The sequence below is a fragment of the Semicossyphus pulcher genome, unplaced genomic scaffold (assembly GCF_022749685.1).
Source record: "Semicossyphus pulcher isolate SPU_LCO1_2020_fin unplaced genomic scaffold, fSemPul1.0.p SCAF_16, whole genome shotgun sequence".
NCBI lineage: Eukaryota > Metazoa > Chordata > Actinopteri > Labriformes > Labridae > Semicossyphus > Semicossyphus pulcher.
In genome coordinates, this window is record NW_027211670.1 from 8,140,795 (window position 1) to 8,157,084 (window position 16,290).

Sequence of the window (16,290 nt, forward strand, 5' to 3'; positions counted from 1 at the left end):
GTGTTTTATTGCTTTTCGGCCCCTATCTGATCCTGAGATTTCTAGAGTCTGAGTTGTTTAGGGAGCACTTTGATATATCTGTTTATTCCCTTTAAATAATATTCAGAAAGGCAGGCAGAGCCCTAATGGTCTGATGCAATCTCATTCCCATGGTTTCAGCTTAACCGTACCAAGATTTTCGTATACTCCTGGAAGTAAAATACTTGTGTTATGTTTCAGTCTTTCTATCTCTACATTTTCTTTCATTACAAAGTGTAAAAAAAACGATAGCCGAAATCTGCTGCAAGGGATTGACGTCCTTCCAAAGCTCCCCGACTTGTTGCAGCGTCTTTACTTTTATACTTGGGATGGATTAACGCCTATAGAGCTCCGCTTTTATTTGACAGTGCAGAGATTTAACAGCCTGCCGGAGGATACACTTATTGTTTTTCTCTTCATAACTTCTCAGCTGCCGCTAAACAGTAATATAGAGACACACAGACCGAAACGCAAATGAGAGCCTCCTTAGTAAAACTTTCTTTTATTAAAGTAGCTGATGTGTTGATGAGAGGAAGATGTTGATTAGAGGAGACTCTAATTCCTGCTCTTATTACACTACATAGACAATTGCAATCGTTGTGGTATAATTAGTTTTATTTAGTGAGAGCGTTTGTCGATTGGTGTTTCATACTGGGTCAAGTCCTCATGATGATCATAATCTGCCTGTTAGAAACCATAGACTTTATAAATAATGGAGGTAGCCATCATGAGGTGAGCCAGAAGTGACCATATTTGGAAGAGAGGGTGGAGCGAGGGGTTGGCAAACACACAAATCCCACTCTTGTCAAACACTACTACTGTACCTACAACTATGACAGTGTATGTAACGGTCAGCACAGCCCCTGTTTGTAGAAGCTGGCCATAGTACCAACCAATGACTGTATATAAAGATGGCTGACGCATCTCCATCTGCTCCCATTGTACAAAAGTGATGCCAAAATTGCGATGGTGACGTCATTTGGAGCCCAGAGTCTGCGCAGGAAAGATCGGCGGGTGGAGCAGGCCGTGGCCACTTCCACTAACCAAAACACACACTTAACTTACCAAAAAACAGCAAGGATCCCGCACGCCGGTGTGTTTAACAGCAGAACAGCTTCTTTGTGTTGGTCTGAGGTTAACGTTCACAGATATGTAAACTTCAATGACTGTAGTGATTGCTTTTGTTATGTTTCCTCTCGCTGTTCATCCTCCATTCTGCTAATCTGGAACAGATCGGCTTCAGGAGCCGTATTTGTCAACAGAGCTGTCAATCATCATTTTGACAGCATCAAGTAACTAATTAAAAATAAACTTGTCAGAAAAATGAACACTTGGACGTAAATCAGCATGATAAGAACTAACTATAATGACAGAAACCATGTTTGAGAAACATTAATTTCTTGTGTATTTTGATTTTATAGTTTGACTCATGTCCCATCTGTTAACATGGAGAAGGCGGGCTTTATGACCTATACTGCAGCCAGTCAGCAGGGGGCGCTTGAAATGTTTTGGCTTCACTTTTAGGGAGCTGTCATGTCATCCATCTTTTTATACAATCTATGGTACCAACACTGAAGCTAAGCTATGTAGCGCTGTAATAGCTTTTACTTTAGGAACTTCCTGTAGAATCCTACTTATAAAAAACATTTCAGTTTGAGTGAACGCTGTATTTTTAGGGGATTTTCACTGCTTTACTTTGCACTTCACCCATTCCTTCAGGACTACGTTTCCCTTTAATTCCCTATCTGTAAACAAATATCTTTCAATGTACATATATTTTTGAAATGTTTCGCATTCTTGATGAGAGGTGCAGATGAAGATCAATGTATCTGTTAATAAAACCAGCCAGCAGCCTGTTAGCTTAGCATAACAATCAGAAAGAGGGGGGAACAGCTAATCTCTGTTTACTTATAAACATTCTGCTTGTTGTTTTCTTGGTGTGTTTTTTTTCACAGTGGAATTGTCATGATATAAACTTGTGGATGTACATTGGTTACACAACAGAAATCTCCTTCTAAGTGTTTCAAGAGCTGATAAATAAAGTTTTTTATGATCATTATCCCTGTTGTTATTACATAAGAAGCCCCTCCTCCTCCTTCATGGCAGCGAGTGGGCTTTTTAAACGGGATGTGAATCAGTTAATGTAAGAGGGCCGGTGTCGGAGCAGCAGTGATGCGGCGGCTCGGCTCGACCTGTCAGCCTGCGACGCCTCTCTGCTGAAGCGGCTGTGACAGCAGGTGTCCTCCATACAGCACACTGTGTGTCACGGCTGTCACTCTGCCTGACAGAGACCTGTCCGCACTGTCCGGCCTGGTTAGGCAGACTGTTCGGGGAACACACACACATACACACACAGCTTAGCTTGGCCATATTTGGGTGAGAACACACATACACACGAATGTAAATACCACGTCAAGGTTTGTTAAAGCTGATGACAATTGATTAGCAGGCTGGCAGGAGTCTGACTGTTAAGTATATGAACTGGTTTCACCCCCACACACATGCTCTCTCTCTTTCTCTCTCTCTCTGTCTGTTTCTCTATGTCTCTCGCCCCTCTCTCTCCCTCCATCCCACCCGTCTCTGTCGGGGGTTTGACTGTTCCCAGAATCTGTCCAGCTGTCATAATTCATTTAGTCTCACCTGGAGGTTTTCCGCCTTTTCTGTGTTTAACCGACACTGAAAATGTATTTTTGAATGTTCTCATGCTATATATAATGCCTTTACATGATTCTCTATGTCCATATTTACATGATAGGGTCTTATTTGTTCAGCACGATTCATTTAAGTGTCTTCTTTGTGTCTTTCTGTGTGTGTGTGCTGCAGGTGGCCGAGATGCACGGTGAGCTGATAGAGTTTAATGAGCGCCTGTACCGCTCCCTCATGGCCAAAGACCACCTCATAGTCCAGATGAGACAGGAACTCATTGACCTGAGAGGACCGGTGAGTGACTGGACACACACACTCGCGCGCTAATCTCCACTCTCGTATGATTTCCCTGCATGTTTTTCCTCTCCTCCTCCTCTGCCGCCCTGCTATTTTCTCTGCCCTCCACCCAGTGATTTTGTTTGATTTTCATCTTCACTCGTCCCTCATTTGTCCCGGGCGGGGGTCCTCTGCTCTTCTCGACTGCAAATAACGGTTAACTGCATTTTCCTGGACGTTGTCATCCGTGAGATTCCTCTGTTTTCATTTCTCTTTGATGCTCCTGCACTGCAGTTCCCAGAGATAATCTGTCAGTCAAACAGTGTGGGCTCACTTCCTACTTTTTATGTGATGAAGCTTGATTTTCTGTACATGCTGCCCCTCTCTGTGCCTGCGTAACCGCGGTGACTCGCTTCCAATGCTAACTATCTATTTGTTCTGTTAGAGGATGGTTCAAACATATTGCGTTTTTTGTTCCCCGGCACTTCTAAAGTTGTCCTCTACAACAACAACAAGCACAAACAGAATGCCAACATTTGGTCATGCTCAGGAGAGCTTGAAGCAGTTTGGACACACAATCCCACACACACACACATCTAGATAAACACACACACACTCTGTCCACAGTATGAGTTGATACGGCGGCAGTGATGGGAGCCCCAGGCTGAAGATAGGACCTCTTATCCCCCAGCTTCAGCCCTGCTCTGCTGGACCATTCACTGTGTGTGTGTGTGTGCTTGTTTGTATAAGTGTGGGTCCATATCTGGCTGCATGCTTTCAGCTTTCAAGTGCTGCTACAGATGATCAAACCCGGGTCACTTTCTCCCCGCCTCTGTTACCCACCGTCCCTTTCTCTACTCCTCTAAATCCTAGCTTTATCGTAGTGTGTGTGCGTGTGGGTTTGTGCGTGTTTATCTTGGAAAGTTTGATCAAAGCCTGGATGTGGGAGACCCCACTAAAGGGGGCTGTAGTCTCTGTGGGAGAGCTGAGAAGCTGACAGGACAGCTCCAGACGAGAGAGAGAGAGACGGAAGAAACACATACTCATTTTCTCACACACAGACACACTCTCATCCAGAAGGCCAACATCTGGGCCTGGTCATGTGGTTCCTCAGGGGAGCTGGAAGCAAAGAGTGAATTAAATCAGAGGCTTGATGTATTTAAACACACACACACACAATTGCTGAAGGTGTCAAGTTAGGATAACAACTGCTAAGTGAGGATAATCATCAGCAATATCAGCCTCACACACAAACAAGACGTATGCGCATGTAGAGGCATTCCAGATGTGTAATTCAGATGAGTAAAGTGTCTACTGCAGGGGTTCCCAACCTGTTCAGTCTGACTCACTCTACAGCCCTGTCAGATAAACTGAAGTACCCCCTGATGGACACCACCAGTCATGTTCTAATAGTGTTAATTTCAATTGATTTTAAGGTGGATTTCATTCGTACTAAAGTGAATTTTATTAAAAACAATAAATATGTATATACTTATTTTTAATCTGTCAGTGTTAGGGCGGGTTAGTCCAAGATGGTCTAATCCAAGCTCACGTTCCCTATGACACACACACCTGTAGTTAAGGCTGCTCACTTGTGATCCGATCACGAAAACCATATGTTGATAACCAATGTGAACAGGGTCTTAGTGGTGAACAGTCCAACGCTTGGTGAATTCTACTTCACAATGATAGGAAGAGCAGACATAGAAGGATAAAAAAGCGACGTTGCTATGAATGATTCACCGCCACAAGCCAGTGGCACCTCCTGCTTGAAACCCAAAAAGTCAGAAGGATTGTAAGGCCCTGCTTTCACGGTCTGTATTCATACAGACACTCGAGATCAAGCGAGCTTTTGCCCTTCAACTCCACGTCCAAGTTTCTACTTGTGCCACATTGGATTTATAATTAAACTGTTCATGAATTACTTTAAAATACACAAACAATTTCTACAACTACTTTAAGCTAACATATTAAACTGCTAATGCAATACTTTCAGCTATCTTTTTAGACTGTTTATTGATTACGTTTAACTCACTATTTCAGTTGTTTACATGTTGCATTTGGCCTGTAAATGAAGGTAGCTGTTTAACTTTATAGCTAACTAGCTTAATCAACAGTTAATTCAATACGTTTTGCTAATCACTTCAACAATTTATTTTTAGCTAACAATTTCAACTGTTTAGTCATTACTGTAAGCTAACTGTTTTCAATGTTTACCGTAAGTTAACTCAACTTAGCTACAGTAGGCTAACTATTTAAACTATAAACTGTTAGGCTAACTATTTCAACGTTTACCTTTTAAGCTAGCAGGTCAACTGTTCATTTATAACTATTGGCTAATTATTTCAACTATTTACCCTTAAGCTAACTTGCCCTGCAACTGTTTATTAATTACTCACCAATTACTACTTAATTGCTTTCAGCTAGATTTTTTTTTAATCATGTTTGTTACTTTAAGCTATTTCAACTGTTTATTACCGTTGGCTAACTCTTGATCATAATTTATAGCTAGCGACTTCTAACTACTCCTTTAGCTAATTATTTCGACTATTTACTTTTAGGCTTAATAGCTTGCAACTGTTTGTTTATTACCTTTGGCTAACTCTTTTCAGCCATTATTATTATTTATAGCTTGTACTTCTAACTACTCCTTTAGCTAACTATTTCAATTATGTAGTTTTAAGCTAGCTTTACCTAACTTTAGGCTATTTCAACTGTTTATTCATTAATTTCAGCTGATATTTAAACAATTGCTTTTTAAGCCAACTAGTCAACAGTCACATAACCATTGGCTTACTATTTCAACCATTTACTTTTTAGCTTACTAGCGCCGCAACCGTTTTTACTATTACGTACTAATTACTACTTAATAACTTCCATCTGACTTTTTAAAACTATTTATTTCTTACTTTTAGATATTCAAATGTTAATTTGTTTTTGCTAAATATTTTCAGCTATAAATCTATTATCATATGATTAGCTAACTACTTCTAATTGGCTCAATCTATTTTTAATCATAGCACATGGTGTTTAGGTGTTACTGACTCGGGTAGGAGGGAGGTGTGACTGCACAGTCAGCCCAGTGTTGCTTGTGCCCAACTTATCATTGTGACATTTTATTTGCAGAATTCCATCATTGCACCAAAGTGTTATCATATCTTGCTTTTTTCACTCATTAGAACACATAGATGGATAAATATATGTTTTTATATTAGTTGAGCAACTTAACATCTTTCCATGAACCCCCTGGGAACTGCAGAAGTATCGCATTTAGTACAACTCTCCCTGATAGAGAAAGACTTCCATATTGGGCACTGTGTGTGTGTGAGTGCTATATTTGTTTATAGGTTTGCACTGTGTATGTAACAAATGTCCTTAATTGTTTCTCTCTCATTATCAATCTCCACTTCTCTCTTTTTCCACAGGTTCCAGGTGATTTAAGCCAGACGTCAGATGATCCCAGCTTGTCAGATTTCGAGACGTGAGGATATTTCTTTTTTACTTTTTGTCCATTACACTCTCCCCCTCACTCTGTCTTTCTCTGTCCTTCTCTGATCTACACCCTTTTTTTTTTAATTAGTTCATTCTTATCTTTAGACTGTCTTTCACTTTGTTTCTTGCAAGAGCAGTATAGTGCATATAAGATATATCTTCTCTCAGCTTAAGAGTTTCTAAATAATTATTTCCTTAGTTTACCTGTGAGCAACGCATAAAGACTGTTTAATTTCACTCATTCTCCCACTCTCAGATTATGACCAAGTTAGATTTGGTGTTTTGCCAGAGTAAGCTGTAATTTTGTGAAGCTGTCCAAGCAAACTGCTGACTCAGTGTTGATGTTGCTGCTGCCAATGATAATGATAATGAAGGCGATAATGATGATGATGATGACGGCAGTGAGGATGGTTTGTTGTTTGTGCCACTCAGGGCTCATCGTGCTCTCATCAACGTGTGGATCCCCTCTGTGTTCCTGCAGGGCCGAGCTGCCAACGCCTACCACGTCTATCAGGTACACTCAGCCTCTTTATCATCTGTCTGTCTGAGCAGTGTTCTCTTTTTTTACTTGGAGAAGTACGCGCACGGATATGTTGTGGGGAAACCCAACCCAGGGGACAAAGAAGCTGATGAAAACACAGGCAGAAAAGGAGTGGGAGGTTTTTGTGAGCTCAACGAAACAAAAGAGTGATGGTGTTACAAGTTCATTAAGTCGGGGAGCGAGGGAACAAATTTGCAATCTCTGAAGTAATTATACGTTAAACCAACTTTGCATTAATACCACATCATCAATGTTCATTAGCATTGTCGCAGTCGGTGCTTTTTTGTCACTGAACTCGGCTCAAGTGCGCAAAGAGAGCCATCTTTTTTATTTAATAGGTCAGGACAGTCCTGCTTTTAGCCACACTAGTAGACTTGCTAGCAGTGTTTTAACGGTGTGTGAACATCTGATCTGTTTGTCGCTCCAACACTTTGACCGCTACAAAGAAAGCAACAACTTTTACATGCATTGACTTGAAACAATGGTATCCAAAGAATACATCTTCAAGACTTGATTGATCTTTTGATTTTTCCTCTTGAAATATCTCGACTTTCACCAAATTGTTCAACCAAAAAAATGTATGCAGGCATTCATGGTACGGGGCTGCACGGGCGTTTAGCGCTGTTGCATCACAGCTAGAAGGTTCCTGGTTCGAATCTTGGTTTGGACATAGGGGGTCTTTCTGTGTGGAGTTTGGATGTTATCCCCGTGCATGTGTGGCTTCCCTCCGGGTACTCAGGCTTCCTCCCACAGTCCAAAGACATGCTTGTCAGGTTAATTGCCCACAGCTGGGATAGGCTCCAGCCCCCTGCGACCCTGAACAGGATAAGCGGTATAGATAATGGATGGATGGATTAATGGTACCCAGATGAAAGATCTGATGTATCAGTTCCCCTCACTTCTCCTTTAGCACCACCATCAGGTTGACATCTACACTGCCATGCCATGAAATTTGGTACAGACCTTTATGTTGATGCCTTTAGTTTATGTTCAGATACCTGCAAAACTAATTCCATCAGCCTCAGCTGTACGTTAGGTTCAAACTTCACACATGAGCAGCTTGTTGCTTTTTATTTAGGCTTGCATGTTAACAGGTGAGAGCAGCCACACAGCCTGCGCAACACTGCGGCGGCAGCACCACAAATCTATATTATCAGAGGCGTTTTCTTTACGCAAGACGCACTCGGATCTCAACAAAATGATCCGTGGATAGTCAAAGTGATCTCATACCAGCAGTATTAAACCATTCACTACAGTTTTAATGTCTTTATCTGTAGTATACAGAATGTCACAGACACAAAATAAATATATATTTTCAACTCAAACTTTCCTTTAAACTGTTTTGGATTTCTTTCTAAACCGAATATAAGTTAAATCTGTATTAAAAAGCATCAAACATTTGATTATTTATGGCTGCTATAAAAGGAAAACTCAATATAAATGGAGAGGACTGACGGATGCAGCGCTGCAGCTGACACTCTGCTTGCTCCGACACCGCAACAATGTGAGCTGCATCAGTTCAGCAAGGCAGCCGTCACGTGCTGCTGTGTGTCCTAGGCGTTCAGCATTCAGCTCAAATATGTTCCAAAGCTTCACCGAACCAACAGCATGGCTTTAGACTCTTAGGGCCCATGGCGCTAAGTGATTAAAGGCTGATTTCTGACCCTCTTTTGCTAGCTAAGCGGCGCACAATTTGGGCGCAAAGTGAGGCACAAGGCGCAAAGTCCCTTGGTTATTCATCAGTGTGTTTTGGGCGTAACATGATTTAAACCAATCAGAGTATCCGCTGTCATTCCCTATAAGAGCCAGGTGCGCCTGCAGGCAGGAGTGTTGCTATTTACACAACGGATTTCAGCCTTTGTTCTTTTGTAAACCGGCTAGGACCAGGTTTTTGTCGGTCTATGATGCAGTCGCTTTCAGTGTCCTCAAGATAGTAATGCGCTTCTTGTTTGCCACCTCATTTTAAGACCAACATGCTCACGGGCGCTGTCGTTGGTACAAGATCGCTTGCTTGGGAGCTGGGAGTGAAAATGACAACTGCGTTGGGTGGAAAATAACAATGACACTTAGGCTCCTCTGTGCTTTGTGCCGGGTGTACGATAGGGCCCCTAATCCTGTTTTGCTAAAGTGAACAGGCTTTAGGCTTAAAATGGGGTTGTCTAGAATGTTATGTCATGTTCAAGCACCAAAAAAAGAAAATACTAAAAACTTCTTGTTTGTAATCGAGAGTCCCTTTTTGCCTCGCCACCCTTTTAACAAAGCAGTGTCCCTTGTAATCTATTGCTACCTGCCAAAAACTTTTGTAGACCTAAAAACAATCCCCGCTTCTCTCTGCAGTGCCACTTCCGACTTTGTAATCAGGTCGTATCAAACCTTATGGCACTCAAATGACAACACCCCAACAACACTTGGCTGCGTGGAGGGCACTTATCTAAGCAAGGTGTGTTAGGAACTTAACTCAAGAGCAGCTTAACAAACCAAACCGCTGCTACTCGGTGTATCTGTCAAGATATCGACTAAAGTAGACCCTGTGTGACTGTTTTACCATGTCTGTCACATTAACAAGGTGTTACACCTCAGCTCCCTCACCGCGGCCGTCCACCAGTTCCCCCCGGTGAGACAGAAACACACACACTTAGACATGCAATCCCCTGGTTCAGCTTCGTGAGACACACACGCGCACACACAGATTGGCTGTTGCACTGGCACACATGAATACACACGTCTGCTGCTGTGGCACAGACAAAAAAAAAACACAGACACACAGATACATGAAAATCTGTACAGTCGACACACTTTATTTTATGCTGTACAGAACCACTTGTCAGACACACACACACACACACTCACTGAGCTGTTATCTGCTCCGTAGCCAGGAGCTACAGCTGTAACGTTAGTCAGGGGAAACCATATGGGACGGGAAGAGACAGGTGACACATCCTCAGCTCTAACTGATAGTCAGGACTGAGTGGCTGCAGAGCTCAGCCCGGCTCAACTTATACATAATAGATGTAAATTCTCAGCGCGGGGCTCGAGCCGGGAGCGCCGACACCTTTTTTTTTGTGTGTGTGTGAAATAATCTCCATCCTCCCGACAGGGCAGCAGACGCTCCACAATGGCAAATGAGATGCATTGTTTTAATTCCTCTCATTCCTGCCAATTACATCCTCAGGCCCGTGTGCAGGGATTGTCGGTTCTGCGCTCCCCACTGAAGAGAAGACACTGTGATAAAAATATCTGAATCCAAATGATTTGGAACGGGGCATTTCCTGGCATTGGCGCAGGTAAAAGGCTTATGTGGAAAGCAGCTAATTTTTAAAACCTGCGTAAAATGTTGGGAAAGTGACGCGTTCGCTGCAATTTGGGAGCTTATCTGTGCAGAGGGTGCTTCCTAATGGCGCTGTCATAAAATCTCATATTGGAGGATTCATTAGAGAGCGATGTAGTACATCACCAGCTCCTGTGTGTTCCTCCAATGTATAACCTTTTTAATTTGTGTAACGGAGTTAAGCCTCTGATTCGCTAAAGAGGAAGTCCCCTCTGATCTTTGGTCCTTCTAGTTATTCCAGCAATCCTCATCAACTCGTGATCATCTGCATGTCAAAATATTTCCCCTGCTGTGTGATTTAAAGAGATTTTAAAAGCATTTCTAACAAAGGTGATTAAGTGTTAAGTACTTTCTTTCTCATACTGTCCAGGAAAGTGAAAGGTTTACTTTTTTATACAAAATATCACTAATGTTTTAATGTTTCATTCATTAAGAGAGCAGGGACGTTTGTCATTTAGATATAAGGATTAATAAATGATGATCAAAAAGCACTGAAAATCCTGTTAATACCTTCAGAACAGTGTCAAGCATTAATAAATTACCAGTCGAGTTTTCAAAGATTGCTATTTTCCAGATAATCTGATGCTTAGCTCTGTGAATACATGACAGGCACAAACAGGGGCTAATCTCCAACCTTCTAATCTTTCATGCAAACAAACAATAATCTGTATCTTCCTGTGGTTAATAAATAGAATAGAATCTGTAGGCACGGGAAGTGTTCTGGTTTCTGTTTGTCGAACATTTGTAGTTTGGGTAGTGTTGACTCATCATGTAACAATAGACTTCTTATTAATCTCTATAAACAGACGTGCAGCAAGTTCAGCTAACAATCTATTCTAGATCAAAAATATTAACTTGAGCGACAAATTCCCTTGATGCTGTGTCGCGAAAGCCGATCAGGGTTTAGATTTTCCGACTTCCTCGAATGCATCAGAAATAATCGATCCGACCTCCGTTCAACAAACAAGCATTTTAAAAGTAGTTTTCTTCTCCTCTTGAGGACAGACCTGACAGAGCTTCAGTTTTACTTTTTACTCATCTGCATCATGATTTTGTTATTTCGGACCCATTAAAGTAAATGACTTTTTCTGGTTCGTACCGCTGTAGTTAGGCAGAGTGCAGCCTCTGTGTAACTTTCTATTGACAGTGAAACTGAGACTCTTTGGTTTATGACCACATACAGACAAAGCTAATGACATTCAGCCTAAATCAGCCTCCGCAGCACTCTGTGCCAGTTACGCAACTGCTAGCATGCTAAATGGCTACACTTACAGTGATCATGGTTACCACTGAATATCAACACATTAGAGTTAGTTAGTTTATAAACACGCTAGCATGCTAACGTTAGTATTTAGCTCAAAACACTTATCACCCTTTTCCACCAAAATTAGCACGTTGACACGTGTTTTCCAGACCCGGGAAGACCCGCTGTCTCTTTTCCCATTGCCAGTGAAGTATACTCCTGTTGGTCTCTTTTCTGCTGCGTCCCCGTCTGACTGTCCTTTCGAGGACGGACCTGACAAAGCTTCAGTTTAACTTTTTACTAATCAGCATCATGATGTTGTAATTTCGGCAGAGGCGAGACACGTTAGTAAAGTAAATAACTTTTTCTGGTTCATACGGCTGTAGTTAGCCAAAGTGCAGCCTCTGTGGGGCGGCTGTGGCTCAGTGGTATAGTCGGTTGTCTTTTATTCAGAAGGTCGGAGGTTCGATCCCCAGCTCCCTCAGCCTACATGTTGAAGTGTCCTTGGGCAAGCTACTGAACCCCAAATTGCTCCCGGTGGCATAGCCAAAGACTAGAAAAGCGCTATATAAGTACAGTCCATTTACCATTTAAACTGCACTTGATCTGAACACGTGGTCGCTTCTCAAGTTGCTAACTGGACAGCAAACATGCAGCACACAGAAAGGGAAGTCTCGGCAGGAGGTCCTTATTGCTGACCACTGGCTACACAGGAAAGTTTGCCGTCTCTCCTAGAGGCTTTGAGACGATAGCCAGTGGGTTCCTAGACTGTACCCTAGGAAATCCCACGCTTTTTAAATAAGCAATAACGGTTAAGTTAACAGTGTGTGAAATGATTGGAGTGAGCGGATATCTGCCACGCTTTGGGCAATAATCAGTGTCCACCTGCAGCTCCACATTTATGGATCATCTCCAGCATGAAACCTGAATGTTTTCCATGTGTTTCCCTGATTTAGCCTGATTTCTTCCCTCTCACTAACGCTCTCTGCGAGACTGCTGTCCAGCCCTGGAGCTGCTATAAAGCAGAGCCCATCTGTCGTATTGGATACTTCCTCTCCCAGAGCTATATTCGTCTAATGGCTCCCTATGGAAACTGCTTTTGTTCTTAGACAGGCTAATGGATGGCCAAGGTTACCGGAGTCATTGTTTGTTAAGGTGAGGTTGTTGTGGTGATTGAACACCGAGCCAACAGCCTTAAAGACCGGAGAGCATCAGGAGGAGAAGGCAGGGGTCTCTTTAAAATACCCTCTAGCGGCTGCATGGACTTTTCTTCCCTCAGTATTCTTCTCATTCTCCCACACACACACACACACACACACACGCATATGCTTGCAAAATTGAACCAATGATGAGAGCAATGAGCCGTAGCCGGAGCCAGAGAGGGTTTTGGGAGGCTCGGAGAGTGAATGGGATTTTCGTAGCCGGAGCCTAAGTTAGGTCACAGCAACCTTGTGGTTTGAAATAAGCACGCTAACAGCTCTGTTCTGCTGCTTAACTCAACCAAAGAAGAAGAAAGGCTGCTCCAACCTCCACCTCTGTCCTTAAGTGTCGGCTTCCTGCTTGTTGTCTTTCCTTCCTGCGCCATCTCCTCCTTCTCTGCCCATCTTTTTCAGCCTCCGCTCCAATCTCTAGCAGATTGTGCGGCATTACGATGCCGCTAAAACCGCTTGTACTTCCCGTCTGGATTTCCTCAGAGCCACTTTTCCCTCCAACAGTTCTGAAATGACTTCCATCTGAAGCTCAGTAAGGCCCGTGGATGGATGACAAGAGACAGACACAGACGGAGAGCGAGAGACTGATGGATTTGCTCCATTATCAGTCGGGTTTTTTGCTCTTTGTGGCACGCCGCGCCTCTGGGCCTTCATCCCTCGCTGTGCTTCTTTCCCCCTTCTGAACTCATAATGAGAGAATTATACCGGCCGCGGCGAATCAGTGTCTCCCTCCCACACATTACCAACAATAGAGGTTATCATGAGGAGGGAAGGAAGAATCATTTGCACGCCGTCGACGAACACGAGGAGTCATTTGTTGGGTGCGGGAGTGTCTGTGTTTTTATCACCTGTGTATTTTAGGCTGGCATTGTGCTGCGGAAAGAGCATCAGTCACAAGCTGATGAGGAACTCTTTTCTTCCCCCAGTAAATGAGCTGCGGACTAGTTTTATGTTATCAGGATGTGTGGAGGTGTTTGTGCAATAAGGCGTTTAGAGAAAACTCATATAAACTTTAAGAAAGAGAGCGGAGAACTAAAGGAGATCTAAATGGCTTTTCAGTTCTGCTGCAGTCAGGGATGAAATATTTCAGCAGCTCTTGGATAGTTCTCCATGAAATTTGGCACATATATTCGGAGCGCCTGCATGATGAATTCTTCTAATTTTGGTCGTCTTCTTTCTTTTCCTCTCGCGCCAAAATGAGTTCGACATTTACAGCCTTCAGATTGGATTGCCATGAAATCTGTTGAGACGTTCATGTTCCCCTCAGGAGGAGGACTTTTCATCTAAAATGCTCTCATCTGCTTAGAACTCGAATATGTCCAATACTTTGGTTTATGACCACATACAGTCAAAACTAATGACACTCCAATCGGCCTCCGCAGCACACTGTGCCAGTTACTAATGCACAACTGCTAGCATGCTAAATGGCTGCACTTACTGTGAACATGGTTACCACTGAATATCAACATGTTAGAAGTGTTTTTATAAACTTGCTAGCATGCTAACGTTAGTATTTAGCTCAAAACACGTATACCCCTTTCCCACCTAAATGTAGCGTGTTTTTCAGACCCGAGAAGACCCGCTTATAAATGCCGATTGTCTCTATTTCCCATTGCCAGTGGAGTATACTCCTTTCTGTCCATTTTCTGCTGCGTCTCTGTCTGAAGTCACAAACACGCCGGAAACAGGGTTAGTAAACAGTGAAGATGTTACAGTGGTTAGGTCTTTATTGTATCTATAACTCATTCAGTCTGTTTATCAAACTCAAGGCCGACAAATTTTCGAGCGCTGCTCGGACTGAGACGGGCAGAATTTGTAGCTGAGATGACGAGGAGTCGCAGAAGTTACCGACGGAGCATAGCATCACGACGGAAAGGGGGCGGAGATTAGTGTGTCGACACAGGTTTTGTGTTCCCATCAATGCCGATCGGAGCCGAGGCGATAATTACCCGGGTCTACTGCAGAGTCATTTGACCCAGGTCTGAATGCCGATTGTAGCCTTTCCCACTAAGCAAAAAAGCAGAGTGTTAGTGGGTGTTAGCAGTTTTTTTAACCAGTGGGAAAGGGGCTTTAGAGTGCTCTCACACCTGACAGCTTTGACTTTGGGACTTTACCCTGAAAGTGTGGTTCGTTTGGACAGGTGAGAACACACATGCGAACTCCGGTGGGGACCAAACACCCGACCATGGTTTGCCAGCAAAGACGGGACTCGGTCCGGTTGCAAACGAACCATTGCATTGTGGGTTGTTAACGGGTGCTGACACTTGCAGAGACAGCCAGGCAGCAAGAGGATAGACGTGGAGGAGTTACGAGGAAATAGACATATGGGCTGACCAAACAATTTCACAGATGCTTGTGGAAGCACACAAGAACACAGAGGTGTTCAAACTGATCAGTGAAAAACTTGACAACTGAACAAACTGCGGAACAATGTTGGTTAAAAGTAACTCTGTCCAATCACAGAGCAGTTTCCTCACACATTAAAACTTTTGGTCTGCTGGTCAAAGCTGCCGTGTGAACACAAACCAAACTGGAGGCAAAATGCAACATTGTGACAATTAGGTGTAAAAGCACCCTTAGTATTAACAGTACAGCAGCACAGAGAGTGCAGTGTTATTAGCTAAATGATAAAGTTAGCATGCTAACTTGTTTACAGTGTGGCTGCAGACTTGAGCTCTATTTTTCGGTCATTTTTGCGACCATGCTTCCCAAAATTTGGTCTCTATCAGCTTCCGAATCTTTTTCTCTCTCCACATGGTGCATTTAGTTTGTCCTCTTCGTCCAACATCCAACAAGTTTTCATCACCTTGTTGTCATATCTTACGAGGTCAGAGGATGACAGCGGTGAATCCTCTGAGCTTCAAGTTCTGGGATAGAAGTTCAGCTAGAAACATGGTACTTGTGTAGCATATTTAGAAACAACAAAGGTTGACACAGAGTTACTTTAAAGTTGCTGCACAATACAGGTAAACACGGTTAAAAGAACAATTAAAGTATACACACAACATAAACTCTAAATTTTGCTATCTGACTCTGATTTTACATTTTCCCTCCCAGACACTCGGGGGGGAGAGGGGGGTGGCGTCCCACTGAGAAGCTCTCTGCTGTCTGATGGGAGCTTTCAGGTCGTTGATTACTGGGTGTCATACCTGCGGTGCTGCAGCTGTGGGGGGGATCCTCTCTTTGTGCAGCAGCTGACACAGTGGAGCTCTGATAAAGTTTTGTTTGCTAACAAAGACAAATACTCTGATTGGGCGTCTGAAAGTTAAACTCCTTATAAATGCAGTTTCCCTCAAGCTAATTAGGGCATCAGTCAGCAAAACTCTTTGAGAACATCTTGACATCTAAGTTATCAGCACAGGAAGGAAAGGCTGGTATAACATGAGGTCTGATTACTAGCTTTTTAACCCCTTCAGGCATACATTTATGCACACTGCTGACCATTGACTGTATATAATGATGGACGTCACGTCTCCACCTCCTTGTACAACACCTCCTTGTGCGAACACCAGTCCCAGAAGTCCTGCTTCCGGCG

The 16,290-nt window shown here is 43.0% G+C and overlaps 1 protein-coding gene across 1 annotated transcript in view; it reads left to right on the forward strand.

Annotated features, from left to right (window-relative positions):
• snx29 (sorting nexin 29) overlaps positions 1-16,290 on the forward strand; it is a 194,254-nt gene that overhangs the window by 110,889 nt on the left and 67,075 nt on the right. The window contains exons 16-18 of the mRNA XM_069665100.1: positions 2,842-2,958; positions 6,366-6,421; positions 6,865-6,946. Of these exons, the coding sequence (XP_069521201.1) occupies positions 2,842-2,958; positions 6,366-6,421; positions 6,865-6,946 (255 nt within the window). The remainder of the gene's footprint in view (positions 1-2,841; positions 2,959-6,365; positions 6,422-6,864; positions 6,947-16,290) is intronic.